General features: G+C 46.0%; 3 protein-coding genes across 5 annotated transcripts in view; 2 read left to right on the forward strand and 1 right to left on the reverse strand.

Moving 5' to 3' along the window:
* The window catches only part of ecsit (ECSIT signaling integrator), a 7,615-nt gene extending 7,262 nt beyond the window's left edge, over window positions 1-353 (forward strand). Inside the window, exon 8 of the mRNA XM_040181411.2 lies at window positions 1-353. This exon is cut by the window's left edge and continues 80 nt beyond it. Coding sequence (XP_040037345.2) covers window positions 1-207 — 207 coding nt within the window. The 3' untranslated portion in view covers window positions 208-353.
* A 1,452-nt stretch (window positions 354-1,805) lies between these two features.
* On the reverse strand, window positions 1,806-13,378 carry LOC120822059 (uncharacterized). Of its 3 annotated transcripts, none has more exons than XM_078105756.1 (7): window positions 12,898-13,378; window positions 6,034-9,435; window positions 4,408-5,112; window positions 4,203-4,252; window positions 4,062-4,117; window positions 3,653-3,970; window positions 1,806-2,861 (listed from the first exon to the last, which is right to left on the reverse strand). In XM_078105756.1, the coding sequence occupies exons 2-7, from the start codon at window positions 9,346-9,348 to the stop codon at window positions 2,845-2,847; spliced, it is 4,461 nt and encodes a 1,486-aa protein (XP_077961882.1). In that variant the 5' UTR covers window positions 9,349-9,435; window positions 12,898-13,378; the 3' UTR covers window positions 1,806-2,844. The 3 variants fall into 3 exon arrangements, with proteins under 3 accessions (XP_077961882.1, XP_040037339.2, XP_040037341.2); XM_040181405.2 differs by lacking the exon at window positions 12,898-13,378 and adding an exon at window positions 10,830-10,998; XM_040181407.2 differs by lacking the exon at window positions 12,898-13,378 and adding an exon at window positions 10,823-10,951.
* zfta (zinc finger translocation associated) lies at window positions 12,317-19,437 on the forward strand. Its single transcript, XM_040181410.2, has 5 exons — window positions 12,317-12,841; window positions 13,456-13,965; window positions 14,615-14,974; window positions 15,255-15,689; window positions 16,745-19,437. Exons 1-5 carry the CDS (start codon window positions 12,718-12,720, stop codon window positions 17,221-17,223), a joined length of 1,908 nt encoding a protein of 635 aa, XP_040037344.2. The 5' UTR covers window positions 12,317-12,717; the 3' UTR covers window positions 17,224-19,437.
* Window positions 19,438-19,645: the final 208 nt, after the last annotated feature.

Here is a 19,645-nt window from a genome sequence, read left to right on the forward strand (position 1 = left end):
CAGGAGGACAATCCCATCCTGGGTCAGGTCCCCACTCTGTTCCGCCTGGACGCTGGGCCCCGGGAGCTGCAGGGGGCGACTGACACTGAGTCATTCCACCACCACGGCCCAGAACCCGAGTACCAGAAAGAGGAGCGACAGCCTCAACAAGAACCTGAGGTGACATTGGAGGAAGAGCCGAGGACAAGCCAGAGGATGAAACGGTGAAGAGCAGTATCCTAACATACTGTACTATGACGGGTAGCTGCTGGACTAGTGTGAGCTACTGGTTTACTGAACCGAGCTGAACCTGAGGAGGACTCTTGACTAATTATGGAAAGCTTCAGTAATAAACTGTGTCCCAATTGAAAAAATGCGTCCTAATTTTGTCTCTGAATTAGTTAACATTAGGCCGGTCAGCATCACTACTGCACTTTCTTGTTTCTTGCTCTTCTGAGTTTGTATCCCTATGGTTGAATGCACTTTGGAGTGCCAGCTAAATTACATGTAATGTAATGTACTGATGTATTGTTTTTCTGGCATCAAGTTCACTAAAACTCTGGTGACATTGTCATGTTTAACACGCACAAAAACAAAGTCAAAGTCAATATCAAGGACAATAAAAATGAATGGAGGTAAGACATTGCAAGATAAATCAATAATGTAATTATTTGGACAGTCATAGTCTACGTTTGAAATGATCTTGGCACTGATTCCCAGATGAGGGGATTACCACTAGAGGTCGCAAGAAAAGATGATAGGAGAGCAGCAAAGTACATATTTCTGCCACACAAAAGCAGGATTTCATTTTAGCATAAATATTGTTCTAGCATTTGTGTGACTGTACCTGGAGGCAGTCTGAGCTCTGCAAGCAGTTCCTTCCACCTCACAGCTTGCTTTCCTATTCTCTCCTATGCATTGTCAGCTGTGAAGCCTTATAAACAATTCTATCCGCTTTGCTTTTTCCATTTTCTTATGTTACAGCCTTATTCCAAAATGGATTTCACTAATTATTTTCCTCACGTGAAACGTGAAGTCTTTTCAAAATAGAAAACAAAGTATTTACAAGCTTGGTCATGACACTCAAAATTGAGCTAAGGTGCATTTGTTTCCACTAATTATCCTCTCTTCAACGTGATTGAAGTCCTCCCCTATAGACTCAGTTCATTCAGCACGTTCTTTCATACGGTCTATGGCTTCTGACAACTCTTGAGGAGTTGGGTTCCTGTTTTGAGCTCTCGCTAATGAGCGGTATTTCTAAGTTCTGGAGTGTGTGAGATGTGGCTGGACTTTCTGTCTGGACACCAGGCCGGAAGTTTCCCTGCCCTTTCTCCTTGGTTGTAGTATGTCTGTTTACGTTTCATTACGCTGTATAATGCATTATACTGTGCTCTAAGAATGTCCCGTCTCTGTCTAGTCTCATTTGTATCATTGAGGTTCATTTCTGTCTCAAGTTCTTTGATATTTTTCTATCTTATTCACTTTTAGGTGCTGTTTATTATGTATATGCTGCTTGTATAGCTGATCATTTGGCCCCATATGTAGGGCTTGAATGCCTCCTATCTTGTAGACGCTGATGTTTGAGTAGTATTGGCTTAATAGGCGAAATAGACAGGTAAAAAAGTGAATTTAATTCATTTTGGAATAAGGCTGTGACACAGGGGTACGCAACATTTCCTGTTCAAAGCAGCAGAAATGATCTCTAATGGTTAGTTAGGCTTTGACCTCCAACAATTAAAAATGAAGCTTTGACCTACGTTTATATAGAGTCATACTGTAAGATTTGACCTGAGGTAGAATTAGATAATCAATGTGGGGAAAAAGGGTAAGCTCAAAGGTAGAAAAGGTTTATTACTGAAAAAGGCATTGAAACATTCCATTTGAACTGGTAAACAAGTCATCAAGTCAGAATTACATTCTCAGAAGGTAAAATAGCTTGGTCGCTTCCAGCTATTGACACTGTGTTGCAGCTGTGAAGGCAGTCCTCCGAACAGCTTTGTGCTCAAACAGAACAGTTCAGCAGTTTTCTCTGAATGAAATGGTACAAAACACGAGAATGTATATCATAAATGATACATTGTAGTTTATCCTTTTACTACTCATGCAGGAAACCCTTGGACTCAATACTCACAGATGAGAAGATTCTCTAACATGGAGCTTTCTACAGATATGAATAATGCACCATCAATAATCATTATACAAGGAGAGTCAATAAATACCATTGCTCCAAATATTGTGAAACTGCACAGTCTTATACGTCTTACGACTTAAGTATTTTCTGTATTTACAGTGAAGACGTTAGATGTTTTATGTCATATGGTGAAGCTGATATGAACTGCAGGAGGTTTGTACACATTTGACAAAGTTTTAAAAAAGTTGTCTCAATACAAAAAGTTGTCATTGAGGAACATATGTAAGCTTCAGGGTTTGAAGAACATCATGGAGAATCACAAACAATAACTTGAACAGTTCTGAACAGCCATGCAACAATCCAATAACTAGCGGGGTCTAGAACAGCCTCGGACCTGAATTTCAACATAGGTTTATCCTCAGTTTATAGGTCCCACACAATTTTAGCCTGGCTTAGTACAAAGACTATTCACCAGAATGTCATACTTCTATAAATATTTTAAATATAAAACGTCATATCCATCAAAGCTTTGATGCAGAAACTGTCCACACGGACTGTCATAGACCCATATTACAACCCTGGTAGGGAAATGAGGTAAAGCTGCCCGTTGGGAGGAATCTTTCCAATACAGCATTTTCTTTCAAGGTGACTTTGTGAAGGTAAACCCATTGATACAATTTTAATAAATAAGACAAAGTGTGGCTGTTGTCTCCTGCAGTCCTCTCCTCTGGTCTTCAGTTCCTGTGTGCTTCTGCAAAACAAGTTCAAAAGGTTTGGCATGTTGGAAGATAACACATGCCGAGTTCACACTACACAACTTGCTGTCCTGTATTGGGGCGTCTTGAAGCTGCTACGGAGAAGTGACATGGGTCACCAGTTTTCAAGGTGAAAAAAAGCCCTTTGTCCTTCTTTTCCAGCTCCGTCTTTGTTGACGTTGTGTTCTGGCTCAATTACAATCCGGCTCCTTCGCCAGAACTACAGCGGCCGGCTCCGGGACCAACTTCCCTCTCTGATGAAAACTGCCGTTTATTTTTGTGACCATGGTTTCAAATCAGAATATTTCGGAAGCAGTTACCTAATCATAATAATAATAACCTTCAACTCTCTGGCATTTACAATGTAACCAACCTTCTAGTATCATAAATACATGTTTGGCAAAGAAATGAGGCGCAGCTTCCTCATCCCAATACGGTCATCATAATGAGAACGCTCCAAAGAACAGTTGTGGCCAATGCTGTACCCCAATGGGTATAAATACGCTGCAGTCTCCCCAAAACAACTTTGGTGGAAAGCTTGAAACAATAAAAGGGTTCTAAGTAGAAACCCCATAGGCGCGTTCTTCATAAAACCTTTATATGGTAGAAAAGTTCTGGACAGAACTCCCAGAGAGGGTTCTGGGTGGATCCATTTCACCTTGGAAGGGTTCTGTATACAACCTTGCATGGGGGGTTCTGGGTGGACACTTCCAAACGGCATACTCCTTTGAAAGAGTTTTGAGTGGTTCTAGGCAGCACCTTTGTTGTGTCTGCAGTCATACTGTACCTTCCAGGGTTCCGCTGTGCTGCTGGAGCTGGCTGGTGAAAAAGCGCTCCCTCTGGGACACCTGCTCGTCCCAGGCCTCCAGTATTTGCCGTTGCTCCCTGGGCTCCAGGGCCAGGGTGTCCGGATGGGCCTCATCGATGTGAGCCCTCACCCCCTCCAGGCTGTGGGAGTACTGCAGTTCTCCACACACCATGCACACCAGCAGCTGGTTGAGCGGATCGTAGTCCATGAGGTAGCGATTCCTCCACACGGCGTCTGAGACGGAACCTTCCTCTCCGTTATTATCCTCGTAGTCAGTGAACAGAAGCTCTGCATTATCTGAAGAAACAGTTAAAGAGAAAAACGTTTGTGCCAATGAGTCCGTTTAGAACCGTTTAGGCGGCTCAAAGTGACATATTTGATACTTCACCTGGTGCGGTGTAACCTGAGAAGGAAAATGATCCCATGTCGGTGTCCTCTGAATTACTGAAAAAAAGAAAGTAGTCTTTACGTCTTTATTATCCCACATTAAGCCCGCAGCAAAACCGATTGGTTGCTACAAATGTCCCACCTCATTAGATGTTCTGATTCCTCAGAGGAGCTCAGCCACTGACCAGAATCCTGTGGTGACAGAGAAAATGGATAGGATTGAAAAAAACAAAAAACACTCATATTCCCCTTCGGTACGAATGTAACCTGAGTGTTGGTTTCTTCTGATGTGTGTTTTTTATCATTTAATAGGACTATAGTAATTAGGCAGGAGTTTTTAAATTTACCTGTGTTTGTGGCTCCTGGGCAGGCAGGATGGTCCTAAAGTTGTTGGAGGCTCTTCTTGGGGAGACTCCCTTGTCCCGAATGGCCTTCCTGGCTCTCTGTTCCTTCTTTTTAATCCTCCAGTACTCCCTCTTCCTCCTCAGAAAGTCCTCCTCACACTCCCCTGGGATGGGCTTTGGTGGAGCCATGGAGGTAATGGGTGCCAGATTGGTGGGAGTATGCATCATATGCGTGGGGTTCTGAAGCTGGGAACAAGGGATTTTTATTGGACTGAAGGTGCAGTTTGGACTTGGAGGAGGTTCAATGGGCTGAAGGTTGATGCTGGACAGTGGGTTGTCTGGGGGTTTCAGAAAAGGGAGTGAAGGGGCCAAGTCCAGGTCTGTGCTTCTGGACATCCACCTTCTTGAACTTGGCATGGCTTGTTGTGGATTCTCGTGAGGTCCTTGACAGTAGGACTCGATCTGTGATGGTCCAATGTTCACATGGTTCTGCACACTTCTGGGTGAACAGGAGACACTGTTGACAGGCAATTTGACCCGGAGTGCGTCATGTGACTGTTCAGCGTTGCATGCCGTGTGGCTGACGAGCAGGACAGAGGGGATACCGGCCACTGCAGTTGGAGAAGCAACGGGCGGCTCGGGATAGAGTGCTGCTTTTCCTCGGGGATTCACGCCCTTCGTGGTGTTCATAAGAACGAGACCTGAAGCCTGAAAGACAACAGAATTAACAGAAAAGCACAATAATATACAACGAGAAAAGTATCTTTCTGCAACATGCACATGTGTGTTCGTCCCTAGCTAACCTCGGCCCTCATCAGTCCCACTCCTCTATTTTTGCTGTTCAAGTGTTAGATTCCAGAAAGTTTGTGGTGTAATGAGCCATGTTTTAGAGAGAGGGAGGTGGCAACAAACCGTCTACAAACAGAGCACATTTTGTGTACAACAACAAGCCTCAAGCCAGGCAGCAGTATCAGTACAGGATGTTGTGAAATTCAATTCCAGTGATCATGGCTAAACTTAATATTCTTGAGCCAATCAATTCATAGTGTGCCAAAATTGATGTTAGCCGCTGGCCCACAAATTTCAATAAATCAATAGTTTATCACAGATAAAAATGCAAAGAAAAGGAAAAGAGAGGGGAAAAACGTTATTACGTTTTAAAAGTAACTTCTATGGGCTCAAACTGTTTTGGAAACAGACCATAATTCTGTGAAAACTGTGAATTTCAAATCAGTGGATCTAGTAGGGTTTAAAGAGTAGGAAAAGGTCCTATTGGGTTGCACCCAAAATGATCATGGTTATTAGTATTATCACTATACTGTTCAAATGTACTGAAAATGTTCAGAAAGTAATCATACTTTTTGAACATGTTCAGTACTGAAGTCCTCCTTTTAGGCATATCAAAATGAAAATCCTGAGGATTCAGCTTTTTAGAAAGAAGGGGTGACACAAATGCACATAGTAATGTAACTGAAGGCAGCTAGCAAAGGGAGCATTACTCTTTAAAGGGATTGATTGATTGATGCTTCTTCTAAACGTGTACCCCTCTTAGCTTCCCCCAGTCTCAGTTTAATATTAGCTATTTGGTACAGTATTCAAAATGATCATTATTTCTATGGGTCACGTCACCTGAATGTTTTTCTGGGAGAGACGATTGCTGCACTCTGCCGATCTGTCTCTCTGCCGGGCTCTTAACCTGGCCCTTTGCTGCCTCTTCATCAGTTTCCAGTACTCCCTCTTCCTCTGCAGGCCGAACAGACCGCTGCGCTCGGTCATCACACTGAGAGGTCCTTGTTCTGGGCGGGAGTTGCTGTTTTGGCATTCTTCCTGTGCCTGGCACCGTTTTTCACTGTGTTGTTGCTGCGGTTGTGGTAGGTGATGCAGCTTTGGCGGCTCTGCGGAAAGGCTGCTTTGATGGCCTGCTTTTTTGGTGCGTTGCCTCTGGGTTCTGCGGGGCGGAGAGGCTTCCATAGAGGGTTTTACTATGAAGTTTGAATGCGTTTGGGATGAGTGCTCGCATGTGGGAGGCAGGACTACCCCGCTGGAGATTGGAAGAGGTGGTATTGTCTCGCTACTTTGGGCTGAGTCCTTGAGATGAGGGCTTGGTGAACATTCTTGAACTAAAGCATTGGAATTTGAAGGCCAGCTTTTTATCTCCAATGTCAAGTCAGGAGCGATAGGAGCCAACTTGTTCGGGGGTAAATTTGGCTCCATCTCTTGCTCTGAGGCCTCCGTTGACTCCAATTTAATGGTAGACTGCTCACTGCTACACTCTGTCACTGTGCTAAGTGATTCTTCCAGGAGTTTCTTCATAGAGGCTACAGCTAGCAGAGTGGTAGCTTGGCTGTCTGCATTCACAGCTGAGTCAGGCTCCGAATGTGCCGCTGGAGGAGGTGGTGGTGGTGGGGAGCTTGGGGCTTTGATATCTGGACAGATGGCTTGTTCCAGTTGAGAATTAAGGTCAACTTCTGGCATAGACTCATTCTCTTGTTTTATCTCATTTGCATGGGGCATAACTGGGACACAGTTGTTGGGTATGGATTGTAGACTTCTTGTTTGGTCAGGGAGACTCCTGCCTGGTGGTGTGGTTGCTATCGCTACTTTCCTCTGGGCCCTCCTCCTCTGTAAGGTCACACTGGCCCTGGCCTGTAAGACGCCCTGCTTCAGGCGAGCGGCTCGAGCTGCTCGCTGCTCTCGCTTCTTTATCCTCCAGTACTCCCTTTTCTTTGCCATCCTCTCCTCTTCTGTCAACTCCGGATCCAGAGAGAGTGCTGACAGTGATGGTGCATTACTGGAGATGGCCATCTTCATGACACAGGCCCCCAGGTTTGACCCTGCGGTCGATCCTCCAGAAACCACATTTTGAGGGGTTTGAGGATGAGTGAGTGTGAGCTGACCAACAGTTTGGATTGCTAACCTGTGTGGTTTAGCAGAGGCTGTGCTTTGTCTGACTGGTAGTAGTCTTGGTGGCTTGTTGAGCGACTGACCATCAAGGGGAAAAGAGACTTTCACCTGAGCTGGTAGGAGGGGAGGAGGGGGCTTAGTCACACGAATGGGTGTTATAACTCTTCGGTTTGTATTAGGGTGATGCTGAGGTTTTGTGTTGGGAGTGTTATAAGGAACTACATGACACTCGGAGTTGTGCTCTGAAGGAACCTGGGGAATGTTAATAGTCACCGTCCCATCCTCCTTGATGAACCCCCCGATGGTCTCCGAGGCGTGGGTAAGGCTGCTTCCCGCTGACTGGGCCAACGCTCTGGCCCTCCTCATCTCCTCCAGGATTGACTGGTAACGTTTCACTCTTCGCATTAGAGAGTCCCTCTCCTTCAACCGAGACTTTACGTCCATTGATAGCCTAGCTCGCTGTTCGCGCTTTTTAATCCGCCAATACTCTCGCCGTTTGGCGATTATCTGCTCGGGCGTGTCGTTGGGGTCAATTTGAGGGAAATTTCTGCTAGCAAAGACTGAGGCATTTAACGGGGATTTACATCTTATGTTTCTTTGATTCATGAAATTCTTCTGGGCATCTATGAACCTCTGTCTAGGTGTTTTACATCGGGTTGTCCCTCGGGCAACATTAGAAAGATGTAAATAACTTGGAAACCTTCTCGTAGACTCCCCAGGCTTTCTAAACAAAGTAGCGTCACATGTGATGGCTGTCTGCGTTGTCCTACAGACTTGTGCATTTGTTACCTTGTTCCGGTTGGCTGTGGCGAAGCCCCCTGTCCCACTTTGCAGTTCGTCATTTTCCCTTTTGGCCGATGTAAATGAAGTTTTGACCTGAGTCGGAAACTGCCTCTTGCCTGCTTCTCTCAAAATTGGCTGAGATGGAAGATGCTGATGAATCTTGCCTCCCACAAGTCCTGTTTTTTGTGCTGTTTGCCTCCGAAACGTGAACTCCACACTCTGTGCCCTTTCTCTAGCTTTAACTAGCTGAGCTGCCAGCTTCGCCCTTTGCTCTCGCTTTTTGATCCGCCAATGCTCTCTGCGTCTGGCTGCTTGCTCCTCCTCTAGCCCCGAAGAAGAAGGGGACTTGCTAACACCTTTAGCCCCCTGCAAAGTGACCAAGGCACTCTTTGTTCCACTTTGAGGCGTTGTGTTCGCTTTTCTGCCCACCCTTTTAATAGAGTCTGGGACACATGGTGAGGACATAAGAACCGCGCCTGTGGTGACATTGGTTGGTGGGAGATTGGGCTGGGTGCGTAATGCAACTTGTGCCTGATGTGTTTTAGGGGCTGATGCACTCTGCAAAGACACACATGACTGAGGCGTTGTTTCAGTGGAGCTGCCATTGGTAGTTCTGGTCACTCTGAATGGAGGCACTGAGGAACGGGTGTTCAGCTGGGTTCCACTGGGTGTATGTGAGGTAACGGCTCTGCTCAGCGTACCCCTCGCTGTGACCGTGTTGCCCCTAGAAGCTTTGGCTGAAATGGAACACGATGCTGGCAACTGAGGCGAGAGAATGTCCAGTTTCATTGAATGGAGCCACTTCTCCTCTTGGTTGTCAGTGGCTTCAACTGAGCAGGCCGTGGCTACATTTACACTTGGTGATGCAGAAGAGGTCGCAACTTTTTTGCAAGAGTCGTCATTACTCTGCAAAGGAGAAGCAAAAGCGGCAAAAGGGAAAGTTGAAGTAGAATTTGTCACCGCAGGGGCGTGCAGATGTAGGATCTTTCCGCCTTGCGTTCCCTTTATTCTGCGCTCTGTCAGTCGGGCCCTCTGCTCTCGTTTCTTGGTTCTCCAGTATTGTCTTTTTTGGTTGAGCGTGGCATCATCGTACTCGGAGGCCGGCCGGTAGCGGTGGGACGTTGAACCACTTTTATCTTTTGCAGTTGGCATCGCCAGCTTGAACAGCCCATCGGTTCTCATCCAACAGTGGTGGTTGGCTCTTCCCTTGTCACACGGATTAAAATCATCCCGTTGGTCAACAATCCTTGATGGCATCAACGTACGTGGTCTCCTCCTACATGATGGTTGGCTTTGCTGAGCAGCTGCCAACTCTTGCAGACATCACTTTGGTATGCGGGTGTCCTGAAGAACAGAAATAAAGTGTAAATTGTCATTTTGTAATAAGTTTGATATAAATGGAGCAAGCTAAAGCAAGAATCTATCAAACAGGTTGTAGCGCAAACTATTTATTTCATGCGTCTTTAAAAAGGAGGCACACACCGATAAGGTGTAATACACCCAGTGGAAAATGTATTACATTACATTACATTTAGCTTTTATCCAAAGCAACTTACATTACATTTTTAACCCATGGCTTTTTTACATTTTGCCCGGGGAGCAATTAGGGGTTAGGTGTCTTGCTCAGGGACACTTCGACATGGGGCAGCCTGGGCTCGAACCACCAACCTTGCGGTATTAGGGACATTGGTTCAATCAAATCAATACAGCTCATCCATAAACTCAATTTGAAATATTATGACGCTTGGGATTTTGATTTTGTTTTCCGTGGTTGAATTAACGCCATGTGAATATGTATGAGGTGATGAAATCATAATATACTCAATGAACTCACATCATCACACAACATGATGTCACACATGAAATGTAAAAAATAGCATATGAAAACACCACCGTATGATTTTGTATCACATGCAAATAAAATCCAAGATGTGATAAATTTACAACCCACCGTGGTTGTGGTGAAACATTTCAAATACAATATGTTAATATTGTGTGGATAAGTCATTTGTGAAAACAATTCACCTACTTTCTAACTGTACACCTAATATGTTTACTATTAAAAAAATATCACATTTGAGCTCAGGCAGTTGTTCCCATTTCCAGGGCCTCTTGTTCGAATGGATTAATGGTTGTAACATGCTAATCAAAAGACAATGCACATGGAGGCTAACAGCAGGACACCAGCTCCTCGCCCACAACACGATGCACACGCGAGACAGAGTAAAGCTTATAGTTAACTTAGCGAACTACTGGATTGTAGCATTGTGACATGTGAATATTAACTATCTGGTCCGACGGCATCATTGGGGACACGAACACGTCGCGTTGGAACGTGTAGCCATACTTTAAGCTACATGAACCAGGAAGGAAGCAGAGTGACACTGTCCCTTTAAACCTGTCCCTTTCTATCACACATTATATCTGTCGAGAGCCATTTTTATTCTTTATTCTGCGACTATTTGATCGAAAACGCCGCGAACCGACCCAGCTACGGCACATTTAACACCACACACCGAAACGCTGAGGGGGGAGATTTCGACATTTACGGCGTAAATCGTCCATGAACCGCTGTGTCTCTCTAAGCGCCACAATGGACAAGACCTCCCCCTGTTGTCCACACGGACGGGCGCCGGAGTCTGTTGCCTGCCCGAAAAGAGACGAGAAACCCCGCGCGTCGCTGTGGCAAAAGCACGACGCTCGGAAACGCGTGGAAGAAAAACATGCATACCCGATACCTTTAGTTACACCTAACTTTCCGGGACAGTTTTAGTGAACGTGTTTTTGGACAGAGACGTTGCCAGGACACTGCAGCTACTTTCCGTCAGCCAGCCGTGCTCTCCGAGGCTGCCTTGACAACGCTGAAAAGTACCAGGATGTGGGACCTGGACGCCTGCTTTGCGTGCGTGTGCGCGCGCGCGCGCGTGTGTGTGTGTGTGTGTGTGTGTGTGTGTGTGTGTGTGTGTGTGTGTGTGTGTGGCGTGGACACGCACAGACAGTACACAGCACGACGCCTCCCCGGTTCAAATCCACTCAGTAGCGTTTATGTGAAATCATTTCGATACATTTGGCTTCGCGTCTCGTTGGTCGGCTGATAATTAGCCGGAGCCTCATTCGTCAGGTGAAGATTTAGGGAAAGCTGCCTTTTTGGACACACGTGGAATAACTAAATAACAATAATTCGGCGGCGATGCGCAGGTATCATATAACCTGTTCCAATTTGGCGCAGCTGGACAAAGGTCCATTGATTTATTGGCTTTTTCTACAAATTGCCTCAATTCATGTGCAGAACCGCCATAGATAGAATAGCGCGATTGGTGGTTTTGAATAATGAGCACAACAGTCATTAATAGGCAGGTTTGCTCGGAAAAATAGTCCTTTTAGTTGTAGGTGTTGACTTGAAATACAAGAAGTAACCTTTACTGGGCTGATTTATAAACGTAGACATTCTCTTCATTAATCTCTTGGTGAGAGGGGCCCCATTGTCTACCAAATCTATAGCATCAAATAAGAAAACGTCTCTACACACAGTAGACTCTGGACAAGATTATCCCCATAAACCCCCTCTTGAAGGGGCCAGTCTTTAGAGATTAACACACCAGCAAAGTAATACTATTTACAATACAATCATAACCAATACTACTTCATAAGGAAATGTACGATTAGAGAGTTCATTTTCAAATAAGTATTTATATTGTACCCAAAAATGCCAGGATTGTTGACCTTAGCTTCTTGCATTGACACATTTAACGGTTCTGCTGTGGTGGCAAACTGATTCATTTTTTGGGGGAGGATGCGTCCATTGTTCAGACAAAGCGTTTTGAATATGTCAATTGGGCACTTGACCAACGAGTGTTTATTAAAGCCAATACTCTCTGGGTCAATCAGTATAATGACAATAACTGTTCCCTGTGCTTAATAGGGCCGGTTTGTCTGTCAAAACGGACCACACAGGATTTGTGTTTAGAATAAAGTATCCCCGGACCTGGATCCCCAGCACAAAACAATATGAGGTCGAGCTCGTGGGCCCCTAATTTAGAATGGACCCGCCTCGTTTTTTTTTAACCGATGCTTTGCCGAACCAGCCCGCCTCTGTCATCGCATTATTTATTGAGAACAGCAGCATTTAGTATTAGCGTCTTATCAGTATTAGCGCCCGCTGCTCTGTTTGCTCCCCCCCGGGGTGGGTGTGCATTGACGACACTGCTACTGTCTCTTTAAATTTACCCAGGAGCCCCTTAAGGAGCCCCAGGGGCCCCTAGTCGGCTCCCCACCCTGAAGACAAGCAAGAGCCTTAAAATACATTACTGGAGGCCTGCGCCGCGGCGCCGGACGGAGGAACGAGCTTCAATCGCCGGCGGAATACACGATAGTGTGATTATATGAAAGTTAACTTGGCTCCCGTGCGCGGCGGGGCGGGGGGCGCGGTGGGGGGGCATCGTGGAACACGGGCTCCTCGGTGATGGGCTCGCGCTAGAGCGTCTGCCAGATGCGTGTCGAGCGGTGCGAACATGTCATGCTGGTGTAACGTGGTGTCGTTGGTGTGACATGTCCCGCTTTGGCGCTGCGATACGGTGAAGGAAGAAGGACCACTATCCACGAGTGAGACAGCGGGCCGGGCCAGTGATGGAAGAGAAGGACCCGGGGGGAAGCGAGCCCGTGGACCTCCGGTGTGCCGAGCAGGCTGAGCTGCTCTCATTAATAATAAGCGAAGAGGAGGAAGCGACGAAAGAGGAGAGTGACTTGGGAGGTAAAGAAAAGAAGAAGAACTAAAGAGTTATTGTTATTATTCATGGTGTTTCTCACCGCAAAGTGGGACTGCGTGGCTGTCAGAGCCACGGCCATTGTCAGACTGCCAGTTAATCCGTGTCGGGGACAATGCCGTGCAGCAGCATGGCCCCTCCGTCTCTGTGGCTCCTATAAACAAAGGCTCAACAGCACGCAGGCAGGCGGACCTAAGAGACGCGCCGCTGCCCCCTGGTGGACAGCGGCGGCACAGGCCGACTCACTGCCAGCGAATGAACGATGATAATGATTATTGGAATAAATAACACGTAACGTGATAGCGACGTTAACTACTAATAAGTATACACACCGTGTTTATTTCATACGGGGTGATATTGCTAAAAATGAGAGGGAAAATGTTAGCTAACATAACATGTCACTTTTTCTGATTCCTATGATTGACTTTAATTCAAGGGTGAACAGCCTGACACAGCCCGCTTAGTCGGCACACAATATTATAGTCCGCTCAATACTCCTTTTGTGGACAACACAAAAGTTCTGTGTGTACTACTACATTTTTACAGTAGTAGTATTAAGTAGTAGTAGTAAGGGATTGTTCTTGTTTGTCCCTTATTTCAGACGAGGACGGTCTGGCCAATGGCCACGGTGAGGAGGAATCAGAGGCCGACATGGTCACACCTGTCACAGGCACCAGCTACTGGAACATCACAGAGGGACCGGACCAACCTTTCCTCCTCTCCCCGGCCCCCGGGCCCTCTGGACGTAAACCCAGGGTCCAGAGAGCCTCGCGTCCGGGCCTAAGTCGGATCCCTGGACGAGACCACCGTCGCTACTACCACGAGTACTGGCGCTGCGAGTACCTGATGGACTTTGACCCCCAGCGCCACGGGATGATCTGCATGGTGTGCGGCAGCTCGCTGGCCACTCTGAAGCTCAGCACCATCAAGCGTCACATCCGGCAGAAGCACCCCGACTCCCTGCTGTGGAGCACCGCTGACAAGGAGGTCATCCGCTCCGGGTGGGAGAGCCACCTGAGCTTGGGGGGAGTTCAGAGGTCTTACGGCTCTGTGGCGGCGCCGTCGCCTCAGGACAAAGAGGACCAGCCGGACTCTGACCAGCATTCAGCCGGTGGGTAGGACTCTTGGCATGAGTTCTCTAAAGCTCACACCTGGTGGCAGTATGAGTTTACGTCTTGGCGTGGGGGGCGTGTGAGGAGGACAGGATGATTTTTATTTATCTGATTTAAATGATGATATACAGCATGTTCATTTTGCTGTACTTTTAAGCAAACCCTTGCAGACTTAATGCTAAGCTAGGCTAATCCTTAATACAGACCAACATCTGTCTGGCTCACTCAGCGTGGTTCGCCATCTTTCTCGTAATGTTGATGTTGTAGTTGGTTGTTGTTGGTAGTGGTGAAGCGGTCAAGCGGAAATAACTTATCTAATATTGCTAATATTTGCCAACATTAGGCACAATAATTAACAGATCAAGTAAAACAGAAAAAAGAAACAAGCTTTCAAAAACCTACTTATAATAACTGTGTATTTAAATTTGACCTTTCAAATTATGAGTTTGATAATTAATCTAAACTTGAGTTATGAAATCTCTCTTTTATTTTTAACATTTTTTAGACATTCGTCTAATCATAAAATAAAGACAACATGCAACCTGTAAATTTCCTCTGGTGCACTCTGAACATAATCACAGAAAAAGATCGTTCTAAACACACACAGGCCAACATCCATGATATAAGCTTTGTATCTTCTAAACACAGCTGAACCCCCGGAACCGGTGACACCCCAGGAGCAGCCACAACAACCTCCAAGTTTACCCCCCTGCTCTGAGGAGGGTGAAGCCCCCCAAGTCCAGGCGGAGGAGCAGGACCTGGCTGGGCCGTCGGCCCAGACCCTGGAGCGTTACCTGAACGATTCGCTGCACGCCTGGTTTCGCCAGGAGTTCCTGATGGAGTACGAGGCGGAGGCCGGCCGGTTGCTGTGCATGGTGTGCGGAGGAGAAGTGCCCTCGCTCCACCTGGACCACATCAAGAGCCACGTGCTGGACACCCACCCAAACTCCTTGGTGTACAGCTCCGTGGAGAAGCACTGCATCCTGCAGGCCTGGGCTCAGGCTCACGGTAGGAACCCAAGAGGGGAAGCGCTCTAATAAGTGTAGTTTAGTCCGACGTTTGAAACTCATTGCTTATCTGAGTTGCCGTTGTCACGGCGACGGGGTAACCCGGGCTGCCGGAACTTTCCGCTGCGCTTCTGATCACGGTCCAAGTCAGTGTACTCCATCAGCGTCTAACAATATCCTCAATAATGTTTATTAGGTTTTGTTGTGGCTGATCGACCTGTAGCTGTTAAGTGCTGACATTCTTTCATATGTAACTTGTGTGGTTCTCTGCCCCACAACAGATCAGTCAGAACACTCAATCAAATCAGACCCCGACACCAAAGAAGGCGGGTTGGACCTCTTTGCTCAGGCCATGCAGACCAACACGGATGTGTACCCAGAAGGCGACGGCACTTTAACTCAGGACGCGTACTTTATTGCTGAGAACGGAGGTGTGCGAGCGCCGCGGTCCCCCCGGCAGCCCAGGAAGAAGCGGCTGAACGAGGGCGACTCGTGGCGGCTCCGCCTTGACTACCTAGTGGCCCACGGGCCTCAGGGCCGCGGCACATTCTGCATGGTGTGTTCCCAGGTCCTGCACGAGATCAAGGTCAGCAGCTTCCGGCGCCACATCCAGGAGTGTCACCCCGAGACGACGACCCTGAGCCGGCAGGAAAGGGAAGCCATGGCTGCTGCCTGGACCAAAGATTGTTCTAGTGAAGGCATACAAATTCAAGACGGTGAGATGCTTCCACAACTGCTATTTCATTTATGTAGGTTAGCTGCAGATGACGGGGCTTTAGTCAATATTTTCCTTGGTTTATAGGTATAGTTTATGTCTTATAATTAGACTCATATTGTCTTAGACTTATAGACTTATATTCCGCAGCACAAAAACCCAGTCATACTGCTCTCTCTGTCTTGTATACACAGTTATTATTCCTCCCAATAGATTAAACTCTGCTTTTTATTCGGCCAATGTTGCCCCACTGTCATTACAACGTGCCCCTTCCTGCACACATGTTTCACATTAATTACGTTTCCATTTCAATAATTTTCTCAGAAAATATTGAATAAGTGCTGTTAAACTCAACAGTCGAAAGTCATCAAAATTTGAAAATGTCAAAGATAGTTAGCTCACAAGGAGCTCACACAGCAATGTTGTTTTTCTTTAATTGCGAATCGGTTGCATTTATTATTGTGTTACATTTCGAGTGAAACAATAACAAAATAGAAGTTATTGGATTGAAATAGTGAATAAAAACTAAAAACCAAAAGTAGTTGTGATGACTGACATGAGCAGATACACGTAATGCTGAATTTAAAATGAGAGCTATTGTAGGTCAGGCCCTGTGCTGCCTCCCTCTCAATGTGTTCCTTTAGGCCATGCACATCAGCACAACATAAAAATAGGCCATCTTATTTGGGCAAGTATTTGATCATTTACGCCAGTAGAATTAGGTTTGACAAAACAGGATGGATCCATTGTGCGTCCTGCTGGACTTATCAGTCTCACCTGGTGATTCGACAGATTTTCTTCGATATCAATCTTTACACATTACAGTTTTAAGATTTAAATGATGAGACAATGGATAGTGATGTGCGAAGTTCTTCTATGTTTCTTCGTATTAAAGTGAAATGGTTTCATTCAGTCTAACGCAGGGATGTCAAAAACACGGTCGGACTGTCGCCTAAGATTCTACTGGTCCGGCCCACTTGAGATCAAAGTGGGCAGGATGTGGCCCCTTACCTAAAATGAGTCTGACACCCTTGGTCTAACTGTGTTTCAACCCAGGCAAAGCTGAGGTCCTAAATAAGGCGGCAGAGACCAGCCAGGACGCCTCCCCTGATGTGAGAGGCCACAGCAAAGCTGTAAAGAAGGAGGAGGGTGTGAGCGGCGGGAAGGGCAGAGTGCGGGAGGACGGCGCTGCAGCCGCATCCTTCCGTCATGGCCATTACCCTGGGAAGGACCAGAGAAGGAACTACCAGGTGCGCTGGCGGATGGAGTACCTGATGGACTACGACTGCCGCCGGCACGGCCTCATCTGCATGGTGTGTGGCGCCACTCTGGCCACGCTGAAGGTCAGCACCATCAAGAGGCACGTCCAGCAGGTGCACCCCCACTCATTGGACTACAGCCCGGAGGAGAAACAGCAGGCGATGCTGAGCTACAACCAGGCCGCCCTGCACTTCATCCACTCCGACGACTGCTTCTCCTCCCAGGACCACGGACACACCGAGCTGGCTCCCGCTGCGGCACACTTTGGCACTTAGAAAGGGCTCCGTCCATGGCGCCTCATGTGGCCCTCCCCGCTCAGAAGCAGCCACTTTCTCTCTTAAAGGAAAATCTAAGTAAACAGGGTCCTTGACCCCTCTGACTCTGTTCCAAAGTTCCCAGAATCTCTGCATTGTATCTGCAGAGTAAAATGTTAACATGACCAGTTTTCATGATTGACAAATATCAAGAGTTTTGTTAGAAAATACTGGAATTTGCTCCTTCAATCCAAATCGGATTGACTAGCATTAGCAGGCTGTCAGCTAGAACCGGGGGATTCCTGCATGTTGACCCAGGGAAACATCCGCTGAATATTTGACCTCGGCAGAAGAGCTTGGCTGAGACTACTTAGGAAAGTGGTGAGCTTGGGATCATGGGAACCCATGGACACGGGTAGCTAGCATGTTAGCAGTAAACGGCGCCTAGCCCTGCGAGTCGTCACTATTACCCCAATCAATCACTCAACCAGTTCATTTCTGTTGTTGACCAAAATTTTAGTTTTCAGACTTTCTGGTCCGACCAGGGCCTTGGATTTGAAAAAACTCCTACATGAATGTCTGAACTTTTATTATATTCTTTCATAATTGTATGCAATTTGATGACTCCAATTTCATATTTTGGAATCCTACTAGGGTTACTAGAAAGGGGTCCATGTGGGGTCTTACTAGGGTTCTTTGAAGTGGTCCCTGCTGGGGTCCTAGTAGGGTCGCAGAAGTGGACCGTATGGGCTCCCAGGAGTCCCGGGCTTGTTTCTGGTTGGGCCTGAGTGTCACGCTCTCAGGAGGTTAGAGTCTTTTTTGAGGCGAGTTAGTTTTGCGAAAACATGTCTGATGACAACAAAGCACTTTGTGCCCCAAAAAAGTACGAGAGCCTAGTGCTCCTTCTGTACAGCCAATTGAATGAGACTGTTTGATGTAATGCTGAAGACAATGAATGCCAGAGTGCAGTCCCTTTTCTCTCGTCTATTTAATTCCTTGTTTACAGTGGGGGGAGAAAGACGTCCTCGTCTGTCCTCCATCAAATGAGATATGTTATCTCTCAGTCGGTCTGCACCCTTGCCATCATCTACATCCGGGCTAAAACTGCACAAAAAAGAATATGTACATATATGGAAAGAATATTTTTCCTTTATATAAGCACTTTTATGCACCCAAGTTTCTACAAAGCGTGTTTGTAATTATGTCCAGTTTTTCTACTTCATCATTTCAATGACATTGTTGTTTAACGCCATGAGGAATGCTCAAAGGACTTCTGCTTCAAAGAGTTTGCTACATCTTGGTTGTTTTCATTCGCTGTACAAAATGTGGTCAACAGGAGATGCTGTGGAAAAGCTTCCAGCTGTCAGAGAAAGCAACGTCTGCCATGAAATGTCACGCCTTCACCTGGAAAATGTAACTCAGGGATTGTGATGTCATCCACAACCATTTCATTAGCAGTCCTCCAGTACCACTTGAAGACAGCGATACAAGTGTCAGCCTAAGGTTGTATAAGTATTGAGCCCGCGGCTAAAACAAAAACAAACAAACTGACATTTCAGTTCCACAAGAAAGTATAACAAATATATTTGGAGCTTAGGGTCGAAATTAAGTTGACATTTTGAGGGAAAAAAGTAATTTCAATAAAAGTCAATGTAAGAATAATGACAATTGTTATGCCAAATGTCATACTACACAAAAAGTCTTAATATGAGGGTCTTTTGGAAAATACATTTGCAATAGAATGGAAAAAAAGCCTGTATGAATTTTAGAATAATTCTTAATATTTCAAGACAATAATTTGAAAATTGTGTACTTAATATTTAATGTTGTAATTTTCCAAGATATGCATTGAGCCGTCAGGATAAAATCCCTAACGGTCCCCCTGTTGTTCTGCATTGACAGAATTTACTCAGGTGAAGCTTTTGATACAAAGTGATAATGAAGGAAACGCTCATGCTCCCTTTTATTGGTCCTTTAGAGCTGAGAACCCGGCATTCAGAGATAGATAGCACTTAATTATTTAAAATGATCAGTGAAACGAATGATTGAGCATGTGATGCATCTGCTTGTGTGTGTTTCTACTGTGTTTGTGGTGTGGACAGAGATCCTCTTTTTCTTCACTCTCACCTCGTCTGTTCACTTTTCATTTGTACATGGCCGCCGTGTGACACGTGAATTCTCTCCTCCATGATGTTTGAATAAATACTCAGCGCAGCCTGTTGGGAATGCTTACTACTTTGTTTCCTGATTTGGACTCCAATGCTTACAACAGATTGAATCTTTACACATATATTTATGCTAAATGGTGGACATAACATGAAGCCATTTTCATATACGGATGAATTCTGCTGCCAACTATTTATAATCTGCTTTTACCACAGGTCCCGATTGTAATTAACAGACGCCGAAAACTGAAGGTTTTTCTTTTTTCTTTAATTACTTG

This window comes from Gasterosteus aculeatus, chromosome 7, assembly GCF_964276395.1.
Source record: "Gasterosteus aculeatus chromosome 7, fGasAcu3.hap1.1, whole genome shotgun sequence".
NCBI lineage: Eukaryota > Metazoa > Chordata > Actinopteri > Perciformes > Gasterosteidae > Gasterosteus > Gasterosteus aculeatus.

Excerpts from the sequence above, each read along its gene's own strand:
- LOC120822059 (XM_078105756.1), bottom strand. The coding sequence starts at position 9,348 with ATGCCATCAAGGATTGTTGACCAACGGGATGATTTTAATCCGTGTGAC. Across the intron at positions 4,118-4,202 it reads GAATCAGAACATCTAATGAG|TAATTCAGAGGACACCGACA; the intron begins GTGGGACATTTG and ends TCTTTTTTTCAG. Across the intron at positions 3,971-4,061 it reads CTCAGGTTACACCGCACCAG|ATAATGCAGAGCTTCTGTTC; the intron begins GTGAAGTATCAA and ends CTGTTTCTTCAG.
- zfta (XM_040181410.2), top strand. The coding sequence starts at position 12,718 with ATGGAAGAGAAGGACCCGGGGGGAAGCGAGCCCGTGGACCTCCGGTGT. Across the intron at positions 14,975-15,254 it reads GGCCTGGGCTCAGGCTCACG|ATCAGTCAGAACACTCAATC; the intron begins GTAGGAACCCAA and ends GCCCCACAACAG. Across the intron at positions 15,690-16,744 it reads AGGCATACAAATTCAAGACG|GCAAAGCTGAGGTCCTAAAT; the intron begins GTGAGATGCTTC and ends GTTTCAACCCAG.